The 18,989-nt window shown below is 33.3% G+C and overlaps 1 protein-coding gene across 1 annotated transcript in view; it reads right to left on the reverse strand.

Annotated features, from left to right (window-relative positions):
* Positions 1-18,298, reverse strand: part of LOC101900639 (cytochrome P450 307a1) — a 596,593-nt gene extending 578,295 nt beyond the window's left edge. The window contains exon 1 of the mRNA XM_059126670.1: positions 17,781-18,298. Coding sequence (XP_058982653.1) covers positions 17,781-18,192 — 412 coding nt within the window. The 5' untranslated portion in view covers positions 18,193-18,298. The remainder of the gene's footprint in view (positions 1-17,780) is intronic.
* Positions 18,299-18,989: the final 691 nt, after the last annotated feature.

Below are 18,989 nucleotides of genomic sequence, written 5' to 3' on the forward strand. Positions count from 1 at the left end.
ATTACCTTTATGGATCTGCTAAAAGTAAAAATAATTACAGACCACCAACCTCTTACACATGCACATGCAATAAAAATACAAATAGTAAGCTTAGAAGATGGAAAGCTACACTTGAAGAATATAATTATGAACTGCAATATAAACCAGGAAAAACTAATGTTGTTGCAAATGCACTTTCAAGAGCACCACAAATTAATTCACTAACACCAACACAGCATAGCGACGAAAGCTCTTCTCAAAAATTTGATACAATTTTCCAACTCTCCCATAAATGTTTATAAAAACCAAATATTTCTGCTTACTGACGACATTGCAACTTACAAATTTGAAATAATTTTTCCCACATATCATCGTCATACCAGTACTCAAAACAATTATACTAACGAAGAACTTGTGTCTTTACTCAAAATATATCTTAATCCATCGGTCATAAATGGCATTCACACATATGAAAAAACTTTCGGAGGATTAAAAAGAGTCTATCCTATTCATTTTAGAAATTTCAAATTAAGATTTTCAAGAGAAATCGTTACTGATATGACAAATGAATCATAGCAGGAAAATGAGATAATAAAAGAACATAAACGAGCACATAGAAACGCAAAAGAAAATAAACATCAGCTACTAAAAAGATTTTACTTTCCTAGTATGCAATCTAAAATTAATAGAATAGTAAAACAATGCATAGTTTGCAAATAACAAAAATATGAAAGACACCCAAACAAACCGATTTTGAAAGAAATTCCAATTCCAGAATATCCAGGTCAAATAGTCCATTTAGATCTATTTTACGTAAACCATAAAATAATACTTACAGGTATAGATAAATTTTCTAAATACGCTCAGGCAAAAATAGTACAATCATGATCTGTCGAGGATATTAAAGAACCTATTCGCGAATTAATAACTTAATTTGGTTTTCCCAAACATATTGTTGTCGACAATGAAAAATCACTTGCAGCAACTTCAATAAAATTCATGATAAAAAATCAATTTGGAATAGAAATTTTTAAAACACCCCCACATATTAGTACCACAAACGGACAAGTAGAAAGATTTCACTCTACGTTGAATGAAATTATGCGATGTCTCAAAGCGGAAAAGACGTTTGATTCATCTTTCCGACCCACTATATCAAGTTTTATACAGATATAATAATTCTATCCATAGTGCCAAAAATTCTAAACCAATAGAATCATTCTTTGGGCATAGAGTAACAATACATCCAACACGGTTAGAAAAATTTAGAAAAGATAATATTGAACGATAAACACTAAATTACAAACAGAAACCTTTAAAATTATCCACTCAATCAACATCTCCTAATACCAAATAGCTTTGAAGGAAATAAAATAATAATAAAAATATATAAATAAAAATAATAAAATAAAACACCATTTATCAGAATTTAAACCTTAAAAATCCCATCCATCATTTCCTAACTTATGAAATATCCCAATACCAACTAGCATTAAATAAACTTAGATTAAGAAATAAGAATAAAAGATCTATCGATTTCTTAGTAAAGATATGGAAATTTATAGCCGGAACTCCGGATCATAATGACTTAATATTATTAAATAATAAAAATAAAGACTTAATAAATAACAATAATAAACAATATATAATAAACAGAAATATTATTAATGATATCAATAAAATATCTGAAAGAACTAAAAAATTATCTAAAATTGTATTAGAAAGTGAATCCGTGCAAAATGCATTGGCAATTATTGTAAAAGAAGTTGGTCAAAAATTGGCATTAACTCGTATATATTAAAAGAAGATGAAATAAATATTATTAAAGAAAAAATTGATACAAACAAAGTAGAATATATAAATATAGAAGAAGCATTAGAAATTACCGAAATCGCAAGTAGCCAAGACCAACTAATATTCATTATAGATATACCAATTACTGAAAAAGAGACCTGCGAGACAAAACTAATTAAACCTATCAAGAAAAATAATTATATATATAAATTCAAAAATAATGAAATAATTAATTGTAAAAACAAAATATTTGCTGTAAGAAAATAATGTAAAACAGCTTACAATATAAAAATATCTAATAACAAACATTTGTTAGATTAAGTAATGGCATACTGGTACATAGGTGAAATGGAGAATGAACTTTTGAAAAGACCTATTATATATGGAGTAACCACTGTAAACTTCTTGATCAGTTACGCTCCTTTCAAATATTACCAGAAACGTCAGAGAGTCCGACTACAACGTGAGATTCAAGTTGTTATTGACAGTTTCAGGAAGCCCCAGGTCGTTCTTCATCAAAGCGAGAGAGGAGTTAACATATATATATATATATATATATATATATATATATATATATATATATATATATATATATATATATATATATATATATATATATATATATATATATATATATATATAGATATAGATATAGATATAGATATTGTCCATTTTCACACCTGACCTAGCACTAACGCAAATATTAGGATTTGCAACATTGGAGCGAAATCGGGTTATCCTTAAATTATGTTTTTTGAAAATGTCGAACTTTTGTGGGGGAGGTACCGGAAGGAGTGCACCGATATTGTCCATCTCCGAACGCGATCTAAGTTTGAGAAAAATATATGCACCCAATTTGGACCAAATCGGATACTCCCTTCGAGAGTTATCGGGCGCACCAGCCAGACAGACGGATGAACATCGCTAGATCGACTCCAAATGTTCTGAGACGTATTTGGTCCAAAGAGACCTAGGGTCTAAAACTGTTATTTCGACTAGGCACGTTTTGACCGTATCAAATTGTATATACCCTCTGTAGCCATATGTCTGAGGGTATACAAAATCTGGATTCATAATCACGAAAAAGGTAATGGATTATGGAATCCAAAGACCCGAAACATAGTTATTGCAAGGGATGTTCGTTTTGTCGAAGACTGTTTTCCTTATTTGCAACAGATCCAGGAAAAAGAAAATCCTCAGTTGATTAAAAGATAACGCAGCAATAAGCAAGAAGGCGAATGTGTGGAGAATCCCGTTCCTGCTGATCATTGGTTTCTGCAGAAAATGATAACGATCTCGATTCTGCCGATGAAGAAACTACTATTAACGAAAATGAAGCCACGGCTACGTAATAGGAACCACCAGCCTCTAAAGCTGTTTTATTGGAGCCAAGAAGAAGTTTGTTTGTTTGTTTGTAATTTATGGACTTGAAAACCGCTGAATAGATTTTCCTGAAAATTTCCATATATACTGCAACATCGCCTGAAAGTAGCATAGGCTATATACATTTTTGAATTTCCACTTGGAACTGGAGATATAGCATCAGAATCGGAGGTACCTCCCAAAAATTTAGATTTTATATGCACATATCTATTGATTGGTTGAAGATACAGTCTCCAAATTTGGAATATGTAACGGAATTTGGAACAAAAATAAGTTTGCCAAATTATATTGTAATCGGTTCAGATTTGGATATAGCTCCCATATGAATTTTCGACCGATTTCGTTCATTTGATGCCTCAAACACAATATGAATGTTCGATTCCAATGAAATTTGGAATGTGTGACGGGATTTGATCCGAAAATAAATTTGTCAAATTATATTGAAATCGGTTCAGATTTTGATATAGCTCCCATATATATTTTCGGCCGATTTCAAGCATTTGATGCACCAATCACGCTATGTATCCCCAATTTCAATGAAATTTGAAACGTGTAATAGATTTTATCTAAAAAATTGATTTCCCAAATTATATTGAAATCGGTTCAGATTTGGATATAGCTCCCATATACATTTTCGGCCGATTTCATGTATTTGGTGGACCAAACACGATATGTATTTCCAATTGTAATGAAATTTAAAATAGGTAACGGAATTGGGAGCAAAAACTAATTTGTCAAATTATATTGAAATCGGTTCAGATTTGGATATAGCTCCCATATATATTTTCGACCGATTTCATGTATTTGATGCACCATACACGATATGTATGTTCGATTCAAAAGAATTTAGAATAAGTAACGGGATTTTGATTAGAAAATAAATTAGTCAAATTATATTCAGATTTGGATATAGCTCCCATATATATTTTCCGCCGATTTCACATATTTGATGCACAAAACACGATACGTATTTCCGATTTCAATGAAATTCGGCATGAGTGGCTAAATTTGGAACAAAAATAAATTTGACAAATTATATTCAAATACGCTCAGATTTGATTATAGCTCCCATATATATACTCAGCCGATTTCACATATTTGATGCACCCAAAGCGAGAGAGACAAAATCTGGCACCAGCAAAAATTGCCAAATTATATTGAAATCAGTTGAGGTTTGGATATAGCTAACATATATATTTCGGCCGATTTCATACATATTATGCACCAAACACGATATAATAATAAATGTGATAAATTAATTGGAAATTAGTTAAGATTTGGATATAGCTCCCATATATATATTCTCGGCCGATTTCACATATTTGACGCACCAATTTCAATGAAATATGAAAGGTGTGGCGGAGTTTGGTGTAAAAGTAATTTTTTTTAAATTATATTTAAATCGGATCAGATTGGGATATGATTTTAATAAGAACCATTGACCCACAACGCCTTAGGCTAACACTAAAAAACAACACAACAATTTATTTGAAATACGCTTATTACGCGAAGTATGTTGCTATCTCGAATTCACTAATTGCAAAAGAAATGCCACTCTACTTAAAAAAAATTGCAGTTTCCTGCACGCTTGGTATTTGCTATGAAATAAATAAATCCAAAGGACAAACCCTTCGTGTATGCATGTCATGTTACTGCTTTTGTAATGATTTTGTTTATTAACGCATTAAATTAGTGCAATATATTTTTTTTAATTTTTAAATTTGTTTTTCTTTATCCAACATATATTCGTAAATAAAATTTTGAATGCATATAAAATCAAAAGGGGTAGCGAAGCGCACCGGGTTCTATAAAAGAGGAAAATGTTTGTATGTTTTTTTGTTTGTAATTTATGGACTCGAAAACCGCTGAATAGATTTTCCTGAAAATGTCCATATATACTGCAACATCGCCTGAAAGTAACATAGGCTATATGCATTTTTGAATTTCCACTTGGAACTGGAGATATAGCATCAGAATCGGAGGTACCTCCCAAAAATTTAGATTTTATATGCACATATCTATTGATTGGTTAAAGATACAGTCTCCAAATTTGGAGTACGTAACGGAATTTGGAACAAAAATAAGTTTGCCAAATTATACTGTAATCGGTTCAGATTTGGATATAGCTCCCTTATATATTTTCGACCGATTTCGTTCATTTGATGCCTCAAACACAATATGAATGTTCGATTCCAATGAAATTTGGAATGTGTGACGGGATTTAATCCGAAAATAAATTTGTCAAATTATATTGAAATCGGTTCAGATTTGTATATAGCTCCCATATATATATTCTCGGCCGATTTCACATATTTGACGCACCAATTTTAATGAAGTGTGAAAGGTGTGGCGGAGTTTTGCGTAAAAGTAATTTTTTTAAAATTATATTTAAATCGGATCAGATTGGGATATGATTTTAATAAGAACCATTGACCACAACGCCTTAGGGTAACACTAAAAAACAACACAACAATTTATTTGAAATACACTTATTACGGCGAAGTATGTTGCTATCTCGATTTCACTAATTGCGATAGAAAAACCACTCTACTTTAAAAAAATTGCATTTTCCTGCACGCTTGGTATTTGCTATGAAATAAATAAATCCGAAGGACAAAGCCTTCGTGTATGTATGTCATTTTAGTTATTTACGCATTAAAGTAGTGCAATATTTTTTTTTTAATTTTTAAATTTGTTTTTTTTTTTAACCAACATATATTCGTAAATAAAATTTTGAATGCATATAAAATCAAAAGGGGTAGCGAGGCGCACCGGGTTCAGCTAGTATATATATATATATATATATATATATATATATATATATATATATATATATATATATATATATATATATATATATATATATATATATGAATATATATATATATATATATATATGAATATATATATATATATATATATATATAGATCAGATACGAAATGGACAATATTGATATCCACAATACGATTATGGGAGGTACCAAAAGGAGTGGACCGATATCGATATAAATATTGGAATGTGTGAAATTTGAAAACAAGCGGAATCTTACATCATATTTTATGAGAGTTGTAATTATTTAAAATTTTGACCATTTGTGGGAGAGGTACTTGGAAGGAAAGGGCCGATATTGTCCATTTTCACACCTGATCTAGCACTGACGCAAATATTTGTGCAAAAAATATATATTTTTTAAAATTTCGACCTTTTGTGGGGGGAGGTACCAAAAGGAGTGGACCGATATTGTCCATCTTAACACCACAACTTGGGTTAATATTAATATTGGCACGTGTGAAATTTGAAGACAATCTGACTGTTACATCACATTTTATGATAGTTGTAATCATTCACAATTTTGACCATTTGTGGGGGAGGTAATTGATGGAAAGGGCCGATATTGTCCATTTTCACACCTGACCTAGCACTGTCACAAATATTAGGATGTGCAAAGTTGGAACAAAATCGGATTTTCCTTTCTCTTTCTACGCAAAAAATATATTTTTTGAAAATTTCAACCGTTTGTGGGGGAGGTACCAAAAGGAGTGCACCGATATTGTCCATTTTCACACCTGACCTAGCACTAACACAAATATTAGGATTTGCAACATTGGAGCGAAATCGGGTTATCCTTTCTCTTTCTGTGCAAAAATTATGTTTTTTGAAAATGTCGAACTTTTTTGGGGGAGGTACCGGAAGGAGCGGACCGATATTGTCCATCTCCGAACGCGATCTAAGTTTGAGAAAAATATATGCACCCAATTTGGACCAAATCGGATACTCCCTTCGAGAGTTATCGGGCGCACCAGCCAGACAGACGGATGAACATCGCTAGATCGACTCCAAATGTTCTGAGACGTATTTGGTCCAAAGAGACCTAGGGTCTAAAACTGTTATTTCGACTAGGCACGTTTTGACCGTATCAAATTGTATGTCTGAGGGTATACAAAATCTGGATTCATAATCACGAAAAAGGTAATGGATTATGGAATCCAAAGACCCGAAACATAGTTATTGCAACAGATCCAGGAAAAAGAAAATCCTCAGTTGATTAAAAGATAACGCAGCAATAAGCAAGAAGGCGAATGTGTGGAGAATCCCGTTCCTGCTGATCATTGGTTTCTGCAGAAAATGATAACGATCTCGATTCTGCCGATGAAGAAACTACTATTAACGAAAATGAAGCCACGGCTACGTAATAGGAACCACCAGCCTCTAAAGCTGTTTTATTGGAGCCAAGAAGAAGCGAAAGATTAAGGTCGAAATTAATAGGTTATATAACAGAAAATGTAAATTCTGCAATTTCCCATTTTGGAGCCCAAAACATATGACGAAATCATTAGGGATTCGTTTAAATATAATAGGATCAGAGCTATGAAGAGCTGCGTGAAGAGTTTGACTTTATTGAAGAAAATTGTGTTTGGTATATGGTTCCACGCCCTGTCAATCATAAAGTATTGAAGTCTGAATGTGTATTTCGCATCAAAGAGGATGCAAATGGTAATCCCGTACGATACAAAGCCGGAATTGACTATGAAGAGACCTATTCACCGGTGGTGAAACTTAGTACAATTCTTTCTATTAGCGGTGAGCGTTAAGAGAAATTTACATTTACACCAGCTAAATGTAAAAGCTGTATTTCTGTACGGGGATTTAAAAGCAGATATTTACATGGATGTTCCTGAGGGATTAAATATTCATAAAAACCAAGAATGAGAGTTACAAATGTAGCTTAATTCACTTAAACAAATCCCAAGATGCTGGAAAGAAAAATTAAACGATTTCTTGCTTGCTCGTTTGATACTACATATGGACGATGTATTGATTGCGGGAAATGATTTGAAAGTAATAGAGAAGGTAAAATGGGATCTACGTGCATCATTAAAATATCCGATTGTGAACCCCTACAATATTACTTGGGAACGAAGATTGAATATGATAGAACTAAAGGCACAATGAAGCTGAATCAGAAAAATTAAAAAGATTCTTGAAAAATTCTCAATGCAAGAGTGCAATTCTACAAAAACTCCAATGGAAAAGGCATTGATTCTTCCAATAGAAACCCAGAAAAGATCGTAAGTCCTCCCCTACAATCCGAACTAGGCGAGTGTGACTCCTAAAATCAAGGCAGAAAAGATTAAAGTGATCAATTGGAATGCTGGGGAAGGGGGCACAATGTCTTGGACAAATACCTTGGCGTAACCAAAGAATCGAACTTATACATGGTAACAAGAAATAATTATATCTGCAAAGAAATAATTTTTTATATGCAGGTAACGTGCTTACTTACTGATCGCTGAACCAATCTTTCTAAGTTTAAGAGGTGCACCGAGAAAATAGGTAGTTATCAGAAAAGACTCTACTCTCTCTAAGACAAAATCGAAGGGGCTTCTAAATGAACTGCTTTGGTTGGTTTGTTCCTGAGGGATTAAATATTCATAAAAACCAAGAATGCGAGTTACAAATGTAGCTTAATTCACTTAAACAAATCCCAAGATGCTGGAAAGAAAAATTAAACGATTTCTTGCTTGCTCGTTTGATACTACATATGGACGATGTATTGATTGCGGGAAATGATTTGAAAGTAATAGAGAAGGTAAAATGGGATCTACGTGCATCATTCAAATACCCGATTGTGAAGCCCTACAATATTACTTGGGAACGAAGATTAAATATGATAGAACTAAAGGCACAATGAAGCTGAATCAGAAAAATTAAAAAGATTCTTGAAAAATTCTCAATGCAAGAGTGCAATTCTACAAAAACTCCAATGGAAAAGGCATTGATTCTTCCAATAGAAACCCAGAAAAGATCGTAAGTCCTCCCCTACAATCCGAACTAGGCGAGTGTGACTCCTAAAATCAAGGCAGAAAAGATTAAAGTGATTAATTGGAATGCTGGGGAAGGGGGCACAATGTCTTGGACAAATACCTTGGCGTAACCAAAGAATTGAACTTATACATGGTAACAAGAAATAATTATATCTGCAAAGAATTAATTTTTATATGCAGGTAACGTGCTTACTGACTGATCGCTGAACCAATCTTTCTAAGTTTAAGAGGTGCACCGACAAAATAGGTAGTTATCAGAAAAGACTCTACTCTCTAAGACAAAATCGAAAAGGCTTCTAAATTAACTGCTTTGGTTGAAAAGTGGACAAAGGCACATACACAAGCTTGTGTGATAAGAAACGCTCTACCCGTAAACGACTAAATATCTGTAAGTAGACGAAAAAGTCGGCATGAATACGGCAATATTATTGGTTGATGTATTGTGTATGACAACGTTAAAGACTTAAACGGCCATTTAGGGTTTAGTGAAAAATGGAATCTTTTTAAAATTAATGAAGAGTAATCAAATATTTATAGTCCTCAGCAAACTACGTCTTTGATCAATAATGGATAGGCAAAGCTTATCAGCTTATATTTCAAAGGGTTATAAAGTAGTAGAAGCGACAATTATTGTAAAAAGGAAAAACATAATGCTCTAACAAGTCTTCGAAGATCTACCAAGGTAGGAAATTTCCGACCGGAAAACCATTTGAAAATGTAACTACGAGGGTACCCTAGTTGCAATGTGTGTGAAAATTCGGATTGGAAACGCAGCGTTACTTCGTATCAATCTTCCGAATTTCGGACGGTCGTGAGAAACTTAAGTCGCTTTTATAGATTTTCTGTGACGAAAGAAGCCTCTAACCTCCAACAAAGTATTCGGTATTTTGATGTTTTTAGCGACATTGTTTACAGGAATTATTTGACATTTTGTGTTTGAAGTTCGTAATGGATACTACAACCTATTCCAGAAAATTGTCTGTGCAGGTCCACGTTTTATAATCCCCAAGGTACCTCCCTATATTCGGTACTTTGATGATTTTAGCTACAGTATAAACAAGTTTCGCATTTGAATATTGTAATAGCTTTTGACAAAAGTTGCCTATGCAGGTCCACGTCGTATAGACCCTAATATACGGCTACATTCGGTATTTTTAAGATTTTCAAAGAATTTTTAACGGATTTTATTTTCTTGAATATTGCCAAATTTGTACCAAATGGTGGAGGATATTCAAAGTTCGGCCTGGCCGAACCTACAGCTTTTTTACTTGTTTTTACTTTAGTTTTGTGAACCGAACTAGAAGGGGAACCTCTCTTATTTCGTAAGCAGGTTAGATTTTGAATTCTTTCAGTGAGGAACTTGTATAATTCTTCCAAGACTATAAAGAAAATTTGTCTTTAATATTCTGCTCCCACAACGCTACAGTTATTTTAGGTAAACAATGTTTACAAATAAAGATCAAAATTGGATCCCAATGATCCGTGGCTACACCATTGACCGACATCGCAGAAGTGCAAATGTTTTTCACGCTGTAGAGTTTTCAAGTTAGAGCCAGTCTCAGTATCGACGCCGGAAGGTCGAATAGGAGCTTTAGATGGTTATGAACCAAAATACGTTTATTATCGAATACGGATAAGTTTATCCGCTCTATTAGAGAGCGGAAATTTTGTCACGATTTCCCTAGCTTCCTACCTGCCTAGAGATTATGCATGGTATTGGAAACAGTGGATGGCAAACTCCAATTAGAAATCGATATATTGGAAGTGTTCTGGACAGTAGTATTTGACAAATTTGGCAGATTGGAAAGTTTGACAAGATATATTTCCGACATACAATCAACAAAGCTTTTCTAAGTGGATTGGGATTTGCATCAGCAGAAGAAATGTCTTATGAATTAATACCTTCTACGAAAATCAAATGATCAAGATAATTATCGCAATTATCCTTCGCTTTTTTCCACAAGTCATGAAGTTCTGTGTTTCGAACTTCGGGATTGAAACAGTATGATTTTCGGCTTTAATAAGCTTAAAACTGACAACATTATCAGATTCGTGAATAAATTTGGTTATGGAGTGACCAAAAAAATTCAAAGACATCTCAAAAACGTACTATTTAACTTTTTGAAAAAGCTCGGGTGTAATGTGCAAAAACACTCTATATAATGGAAGAACCAATCAAGCAATAAACAAGTTAAAAAGCAGTAAGTTCGGCCGGGCCGAACTTTGAATACCCTCCACCATTTGGAACGAAATTGGAAATTTAAAAAAATATAATCCTTAAAAAATTCTGTTAAATTTAAAAAAAATACCGAATATTGCCGTTATATTGGGGTCTATACGACATGGACCTACATATGTTTGCCATTAGCCATTACCATATTCAAATTCGAAACTTGAAATAAACGGTGAATAATGTGGCTAAAATCAGCAAAATATCGTATATAGGGAGGTACCATTATATCGGAGCTGTGCGAAGACCTGGACCAGCATAGACAATTTTCTGTCACAGGCTATAGCACCCATTACTAACGTCAAATACAATATCTCAAACAATTTCAGTGGGTATTGTACCTAAACTCGTCAAAATACCGAATATAGGGAGGTACTGATATATGGGGCCTATACGAAGACCTGAACCTGCATAGACATTTTTCTGTCACAGACTGTAGTTCCTATTACGAACTCTAAATACGTAATTTGAAACACTTCCGGTGAATAATGGCGCTAAAATCATCAAAATACCGAATTTTGGGAGGTACCGTTATATGGGGGCTATACGAAGACCTGGACCTGCATAGACATTTTTCTGTCACAGACTGTAGTTCCCATTACGAATTCTAAATACGTAATTTGAAACAATTCTGGTGAATAATGGCGCTTAAAATCATCAAAATACCGAATTTTGGGAGGTACCGTTATATGGGAGCTATACGAAGACGTGGACCTGCACAGACAATTTTCTGTCATAGGCTGTAGTATTCATTACGGATATCTAACAACAAATTTGAAACAATCTCGGTTAATTATGTCGCTAAAATCATCAAAATACCGAATATAGGGAGATACCGTTATATGGGGGCTATACGAAGACGTAGACCTGCCCAGATAATTTTCTATCATAGGCTGTAGTATCCATATCGAACATCAAATACCAAAATTGAAACAATTCCGGTGAATAATGTCGCTAAAATCATCAAAATACCGAATATCGGGAGGCACCGTTATATGGGGTCTATATGAAAACGTGGACCTACATGGCCCATTTACGAACTTAACCTGTCTACTGGAAAAATTAACAGGTGTGCAAAATTTTAGCCTTCTATCTCAATTCGTTCGAAAGATAGCGTGATTACAACAGACAGACAGTCGGACATGGCTAAATCGACTTAGAATTTTACGCTGATCAAGAATATATATACTTTGTTGGGTCTAACATGAGTATTTCGAGGAGTTACAAACGGAATGACAAAGTTAATATACCCTCCATTGTATGGTGGAGGGTATAAAAAGGAAATAAAAAGTAATTAACAAAACTTTTATAAACAAGTAAAAAAGCTGTAAGTTCGGCCGGGCCGAACTTTTAATACCCCCCACCATTTGGTACAAATTTGACAATTTCCAAAAAAAAAAATAAAATCCGTTAAAAATTCTGTTAAAATCTTAAAAGTACCGAATGCCTATACGACGACGTGGACCTGCATAGGCAACTTTTGTCATAAGTTATTACAATATTTAAATGCGAAACTTGAAGAAAAATCTGTTTATAATGTAGCTAAAATCATCAAAACACCGAATATAGGGGGTACCGTTATATGGGGGCTATACGAAGACGTGGATCTGCACAGATAATTTTCTGACATGGGCTGAAGTATCCATTACGAACTTCACATGCGACATTTGAAACAATCCCGGTAAATAATGTCGCTAAAATCATCAAAATACCGAATATCGGGGGGTATGGTATATGGGGGCTATACGAAGACGTGGACCTACACAGATTATTTTCTTTATTAGGCTGTAGTATCCATTACGAACTTCAAATGCCAAATTCCGTTGAATAATGTCGCTAAAATCATCAAAATACCTAATATCGGGAGGTATCGTTATATGGGAGCTATATAATAACTTGGGCCTACATGGCCCATTTGCGAACTTAACCTGCCTACTGGCAAAATATACATATGTGCAAAATTTTAGCCTTCTATCTCAATTAGTTCGAAAGATAGCGTGATTACAACAGACAGACAGACAGAAATACAAACAGACAGACGGACAGACAGACACACAGGCAGACAGCCGGACATGGCTAAATCGTCTTAGAATTTTACTCTGATCAAGAATATATATACTTTGTTGGGACTGACATGAGTATTTCCAGGAGTTACAAACGGAATGACAAAATTAATATACCCTCCATAGCATGGTGGAGGGTATAAAAATAAATAAACACAATGTATGTGAACTTTACATTTAAATCAAAACCGTCGAAAATTTGACTAAAATTGTAAAAAATATTAATATGCGGTGGTGCCGTTACATGAAAAATTGGACCCATGTTGACTTTTGTCTGCTACAGTGGTTTGAGACACTTCAGTTGATAACACTATCTGGAGGTACTTTATATCGGTTTTAAAATAGAAATGGGTTATTTATTCAAAATTTTCTGCCACCAAACGCAGATTCCATTACAAACAATAAATGCATTATTATAAACAAGTTAAAAAGCAGTTAGTACGGCAGGGACGAACTTTGAATACCCTCCACCAGTTGAACGAATTTAGAAATTTCCAAAAAATAAAAACCATTAAAAATTCTGTTAAAATTTTTAAAAATACCGAATATAGCCGTTATATTGGGGTTTATACGGCGTGGACCTACATTGTTGTCATAAGCCATTACCATTTTCAAATAAATCATCAAAACACCGTACATATCGAGGTACCGTTACATCGGAGCTATACGAAGACCTGGACTTGCACAGGCAATTTTCTGTTCCAGTCTGTAGCATCCATGACGAACTTAAAATGCGACATCTCAAACAATTTTGGTGAGTATTGTACCTAAAATCGTCAAATTACAGAATATAGGAAGGCAGTTGTAGGTGGGGCCTATACAAATTCCTGCACGTGCATAGCCAACTTTCTGTCAAAGGCTGTAGTATTCATTACGAACTTCAAATACCAAATTTGAAAGAATTCCGGTGAATAATGCGCTAAAATCATCAAAATACCGAATATCGGGAGGTACTGTTAAATAAGAGCTATACGAAAACGTGGACCAAATTTGAAACAATTCCTGGGAATAATGTAGCAAAAATCATCAAAATACCGAATATCGGATGGTCCGGTTGTATGGGGGCTATATGATTAGAATTTTACGCTGATCCAGAATATATATATACTTTTTTGGGTCTTACATGAGTATTTCGAGGAGTTACAAACGGAATGACAATGTTAATATACCCTCCATAGTATGGTGGAGGGTATAAAAACCAAAAATGAGGACGAATTATTTGGAACGCCTACTGTCTGGGGTACAGCAATATGGTGGCTATAAAGAGTGAGGAACTAGGTAGATTATCAAATAAAGTGGTTATCTACTGAAATGGTGTGTTTACTTACAAAAACAGATATGAATACTGCTGTTGAAAATGTCGATTAATTAACAAGATGTAATTAACCAAAAATGAGGACGAATTATTTGGAACGCCTACTGTCTGGGGTACAGCAATATGGTGGCTATAAAGAGTGAGAACTATGTAGATTATCTAATAAAGTGGTTTATCTACTGAAATGGTGTGTTACTTACAAAAACAGATATGAAATACTGCTGTTGAAAAATGTCGATTAAATTAACAAGATGTAATTTGAATTGTTATGATTATATAGCATTTTCAGATTAAATGAAACCTTTTGCAATTCAAATGAATCTTTTTGCAGCGGGAATGAAACCTTTTGCAGTGGAATTGAAACCTTTTGCAGTGGAAATGAAACCTTTTGCAGCGGGAATGAAACCTTTTGCAACCGAAATGAAATCCCTTTGCAACCGAAATGAAACCATTTGCAACCGAAATGAAACTTTTTGCAAATCAAATGAAACTTTTAAATTTATAGAAGGAAAAATAACAAAACATTTTTATTTTTAGTAGGTTCAAAATTAAATAAACTAATTATAACTAATATATAGTTAAAGAGGAATTTTTATTGATTATTAATAACTATGTTTTTATAAATTTTTTTCTTAAGCTTCCATAACACACAAGTGTAGATGCAGAAAGATTGAAAAAAGTTTTTCAAGGTATTTTTTTTCAAAGGACCCGAATTAGGTACCTTTTTATAATCTCCTCCATGGAAAGGAGGATATATTAAATTTGCCATTCGGTTTGTAACACCTCTAATATTCGTCGTAGACCCCATAAAGTATATACAATCATGATCATAGTTGATTTAATGATTTCCACTTATCTGTCTATTGAAATCACGACTGCTTTATATCCATAATCAATAAAGCTGCGAAGCGGGAATCCTTTATTAGGAAAGATTAATAGTATACTATAACTATAAAAAATTGTGGTAAAGCTTAATTTCACATTTCAGTCCTGGCCATACCTATAAAGGCCAAAATTTGTTTAAATTTCTCTTTTTAGCGTTAAGCATTTGGAATTTAATAATATGGAAGCATTTTATATCAAATCAATAAAGAACCATTTTTTAATACAATAATTGAAAATTTAAGAAATAATATAAATAAATGTAGATATTTATAGTCAATAAAAAATCCTCTTTGTCAATATATTAGTTATAATTAATTGATTTAATTTAAAAACTACTAAAAATATAAATGTTTTGTTATTTTTCCTTCTATAAATTTAAAAGTTTCATTTGATTTGCAAAAAGTTTCATTTCGGTTGCAAATGGTTTCATTTCGGTTGCAAAGGGTTTCATTTCGGTTGCAAAAGGTTTCATTCCCGCTGCAAAAGGTTTCATTTCCACTGCAAAAGGTTTCAATTCCACTGCAAAAGGTTTCATTCCCGCTGCAAAAAGATTCATTTGAATTGCAAAAGGTTTCATTTAATCTGAAAATGCTATATATATATACATATATATATATATATATATATATATATATATATATATATATATATATATATATATATATATATATATATACAGAACGGTGCTGGCATATTTGCAATTTTACTCAAATTTTACTACAACGTAAATTATGTCTGCAGTACTTTTGTCCACGTTATGGTATAGCCCTCATATAATGGTACCTCCCTATTTTCGGCATTTTTGTGATTTAAGCGACACTATTCACCGCCTATAACACAAAATTGTCTATTTAAGTCCACGTATTCGCATAGTCCCCATCTCCCGATATTCGATACTTTGATGATTTCAGCGACATGGTATTTGAAGTTCGTTATGGATACTACATCCTGAAACTGAAAATTGTCTGTGCACGTCCACGTCTTCGTATAGCCCCCTTTTTTTTACCGACAATATATTATTTTAGCGAATTTATTCACCGGAATTATCTTATGTTTCGTATTTGAAGTTCCTAATATGTACTACAGCCTAAGACAGAAAATTGTCTGTGCAGGTCCACGTCTTCGTATAGGCCCCATATATCAGTACCTCCTTATATTCGGTATTTTGCTGATTTCAGCGACACTATTCACCAGCATTGTTCCAAATTGTATTTGAAATTCGTAAGTCGTACTACAGTCTATGACAGAAAATTGTCTAGCAGGTCCAGGTCTTCGTACTGGCCCCATATAACCGTACCTCTCTTTATTCGGTATTTTTATGATTTTACCGACATTATTTACAAGATCCTTTTTCAAATTTCGCATTTGAAGTTCTTAATTTGTACTACTGTCTATGACAGAAAATTGCATATGCTGGTACATGTCTTCGTATAGCCCGTATTATTTACAGTGTCGTTCTAATATGTTTACATTTTTCCCATGTATGTAAGGTAACACACCCATTGAGAGTGGTAGGGTCAATTTGACTCAAGTTTTGAATTTGGCTCAAATTTTCTGTCGGTTGTTTGTGATTACAGTGTCGCGAAAATCCTAAGTTGTTTCTTGATATAGAACTTTGTCTGGAATTGTTCCAGAATGGCTCTTAGGATATTCAAATTCAAAATTCTTAATTAAAACCCCCCAAAATTTCGATAAAAACTCGAAAATTTGCATGTTACCGTTTGTAACAACTTTAAATATTCGTCGTGGACCCCATAGAGTATATACATATGTTCATGATCAGCAACCAATTCTAAGTCGATTTAACCGGCCGAATTTTTTTTCTTTTTAACTAGTTTTACTTGCTTTTGAACTCATATTCTAACAGTGGAGCAAATCAGAATAGTGAACTATAATCTATATATATAGTTAAAGGTGGGTCTTCCATTGTCGTATGGCAAAATTTCTTGCAATAAAATCCTAAATTGCAGCGTATTTCGTTAGAAATTTATATGTCCTAAAACTTAAAATCCTAAAATACTAATTTGATTGGAACATGCTCTCAAAGTATTAAAATATTTAAAATCGACAGAAGCCGATAAATGGACACTGAACTGAACACAAGTACATTTTTAGGTATTTTCTGAAAAGTTGGCTTGAAAGTCTGTTTTGCTTCTGGGCCCCTAAAACAAGGCTTGGGAAGGCTTTTTTGCCACGTCGAGGAACCAATACTATCCACAAAACTGGATAGAAGAGCTTATTCGGTGGAAAATTGTGACAGAAACATGAAAATGATATGTTGATGTGTAATTCATTTAATACTTACAATTATTTCTGTCACCACCAAACAGTTTATGGTAGCGAATAAAATCAGGTCGACCTCCAAAAAATTTGCCCTTTTCATTAAGCACTTCGCGTATTTTGTCCAAACTGCTTACCACCAAACAACGTCTGGTCCCAAGAGTAAGGGAGTATACATCTCCAAATCTTTCTGAAAGTTCTGTAAGCCCTTGGAATGGAACTTTATATCCACTTAACCAGATTAAGTGTCCGAAAATAGGTAAAGGGGCTGGACCGGGTGCTTGTTTATATTGTTTCCTAATGTATTTAGTCCTGTTTTCACCATTAGTGACATTAGAAATATAAACTTTTCTGTAATAGTTGTATAGTGCATTTATATACATGCACACAACACAAAATAAAATACAGTTCAATATGGTAACTAAAACCATTATCATAAGAAAGGGGATTATTAATATGTTATATACTATCACGACACGAATAATCACTTCTTTTTTGTTTGGAAATTCAATTGTAATTGAAAAGGTTCGTAAACTTTTTTGAACTGAAGTGTATGACAATGTTGAAATGGAAATCATGAAAATTAAAATATGCGCAGAACGTAGATGTACCATAAAGGCCCCAATGATAAGGGCCATTTAAATATTGAGCAGAAAAGTGGGAAAACCCCTTAATTGGGAGGCATATATGTTGTATTGCGCACTGCATGTAAGACTTATATATATATATATATATATATATATATATATATATATATATATATATATATATATATATATATATGTACGAAAAAATGCACTCTGCTCGGTATTTTTGTGTTGCTTACTTAATTAATAATTTCCTAGAATCAGACAAATCGTTTTTACGTATTCCATTCCATTCTGACCAAAAGTTGCTGGTGCGATACGTACAAATTTTTACATTCAACTACATCGAATACATAGTCCATAACAGCAATACATAGTACGTAACAGAGAGCATTTTGTTACCTTATTTCCAAAAGATATGCCGTACACTCAAAGAGTTTTGGTTTCAAATGTTACAATTAAATTTCAATGTTAAAATTGATGAATGTGAGTTTTAAGTACTAAATTGAAATTAAATACGCTAAAGATGTAACTAAAATTGTAAATAATATGGAATAACCGGGGGTGCCGTCCAAGGTGGAGGGTATAAAAATAAAAGAAGCAAGTAAAAAGACATTAAGTTCGGCCGGACCGAGCTTATAATGCCC

The sequence above is a fragment of the Musca domestica genome, unplaced genomic scaffold (genome assembly GCF_030504385.1).
Source record: "Musca domestica strain aabys unplaced genomic scaffold, Musca_domestica.polishedcontigs.V.1.1 4, whole genome shotgun sequence".
NCBI lineage: Eukaryota > Metazoa > Arthropoda > Insecta > Diptera > Muscidae > Musca > Musca domestica.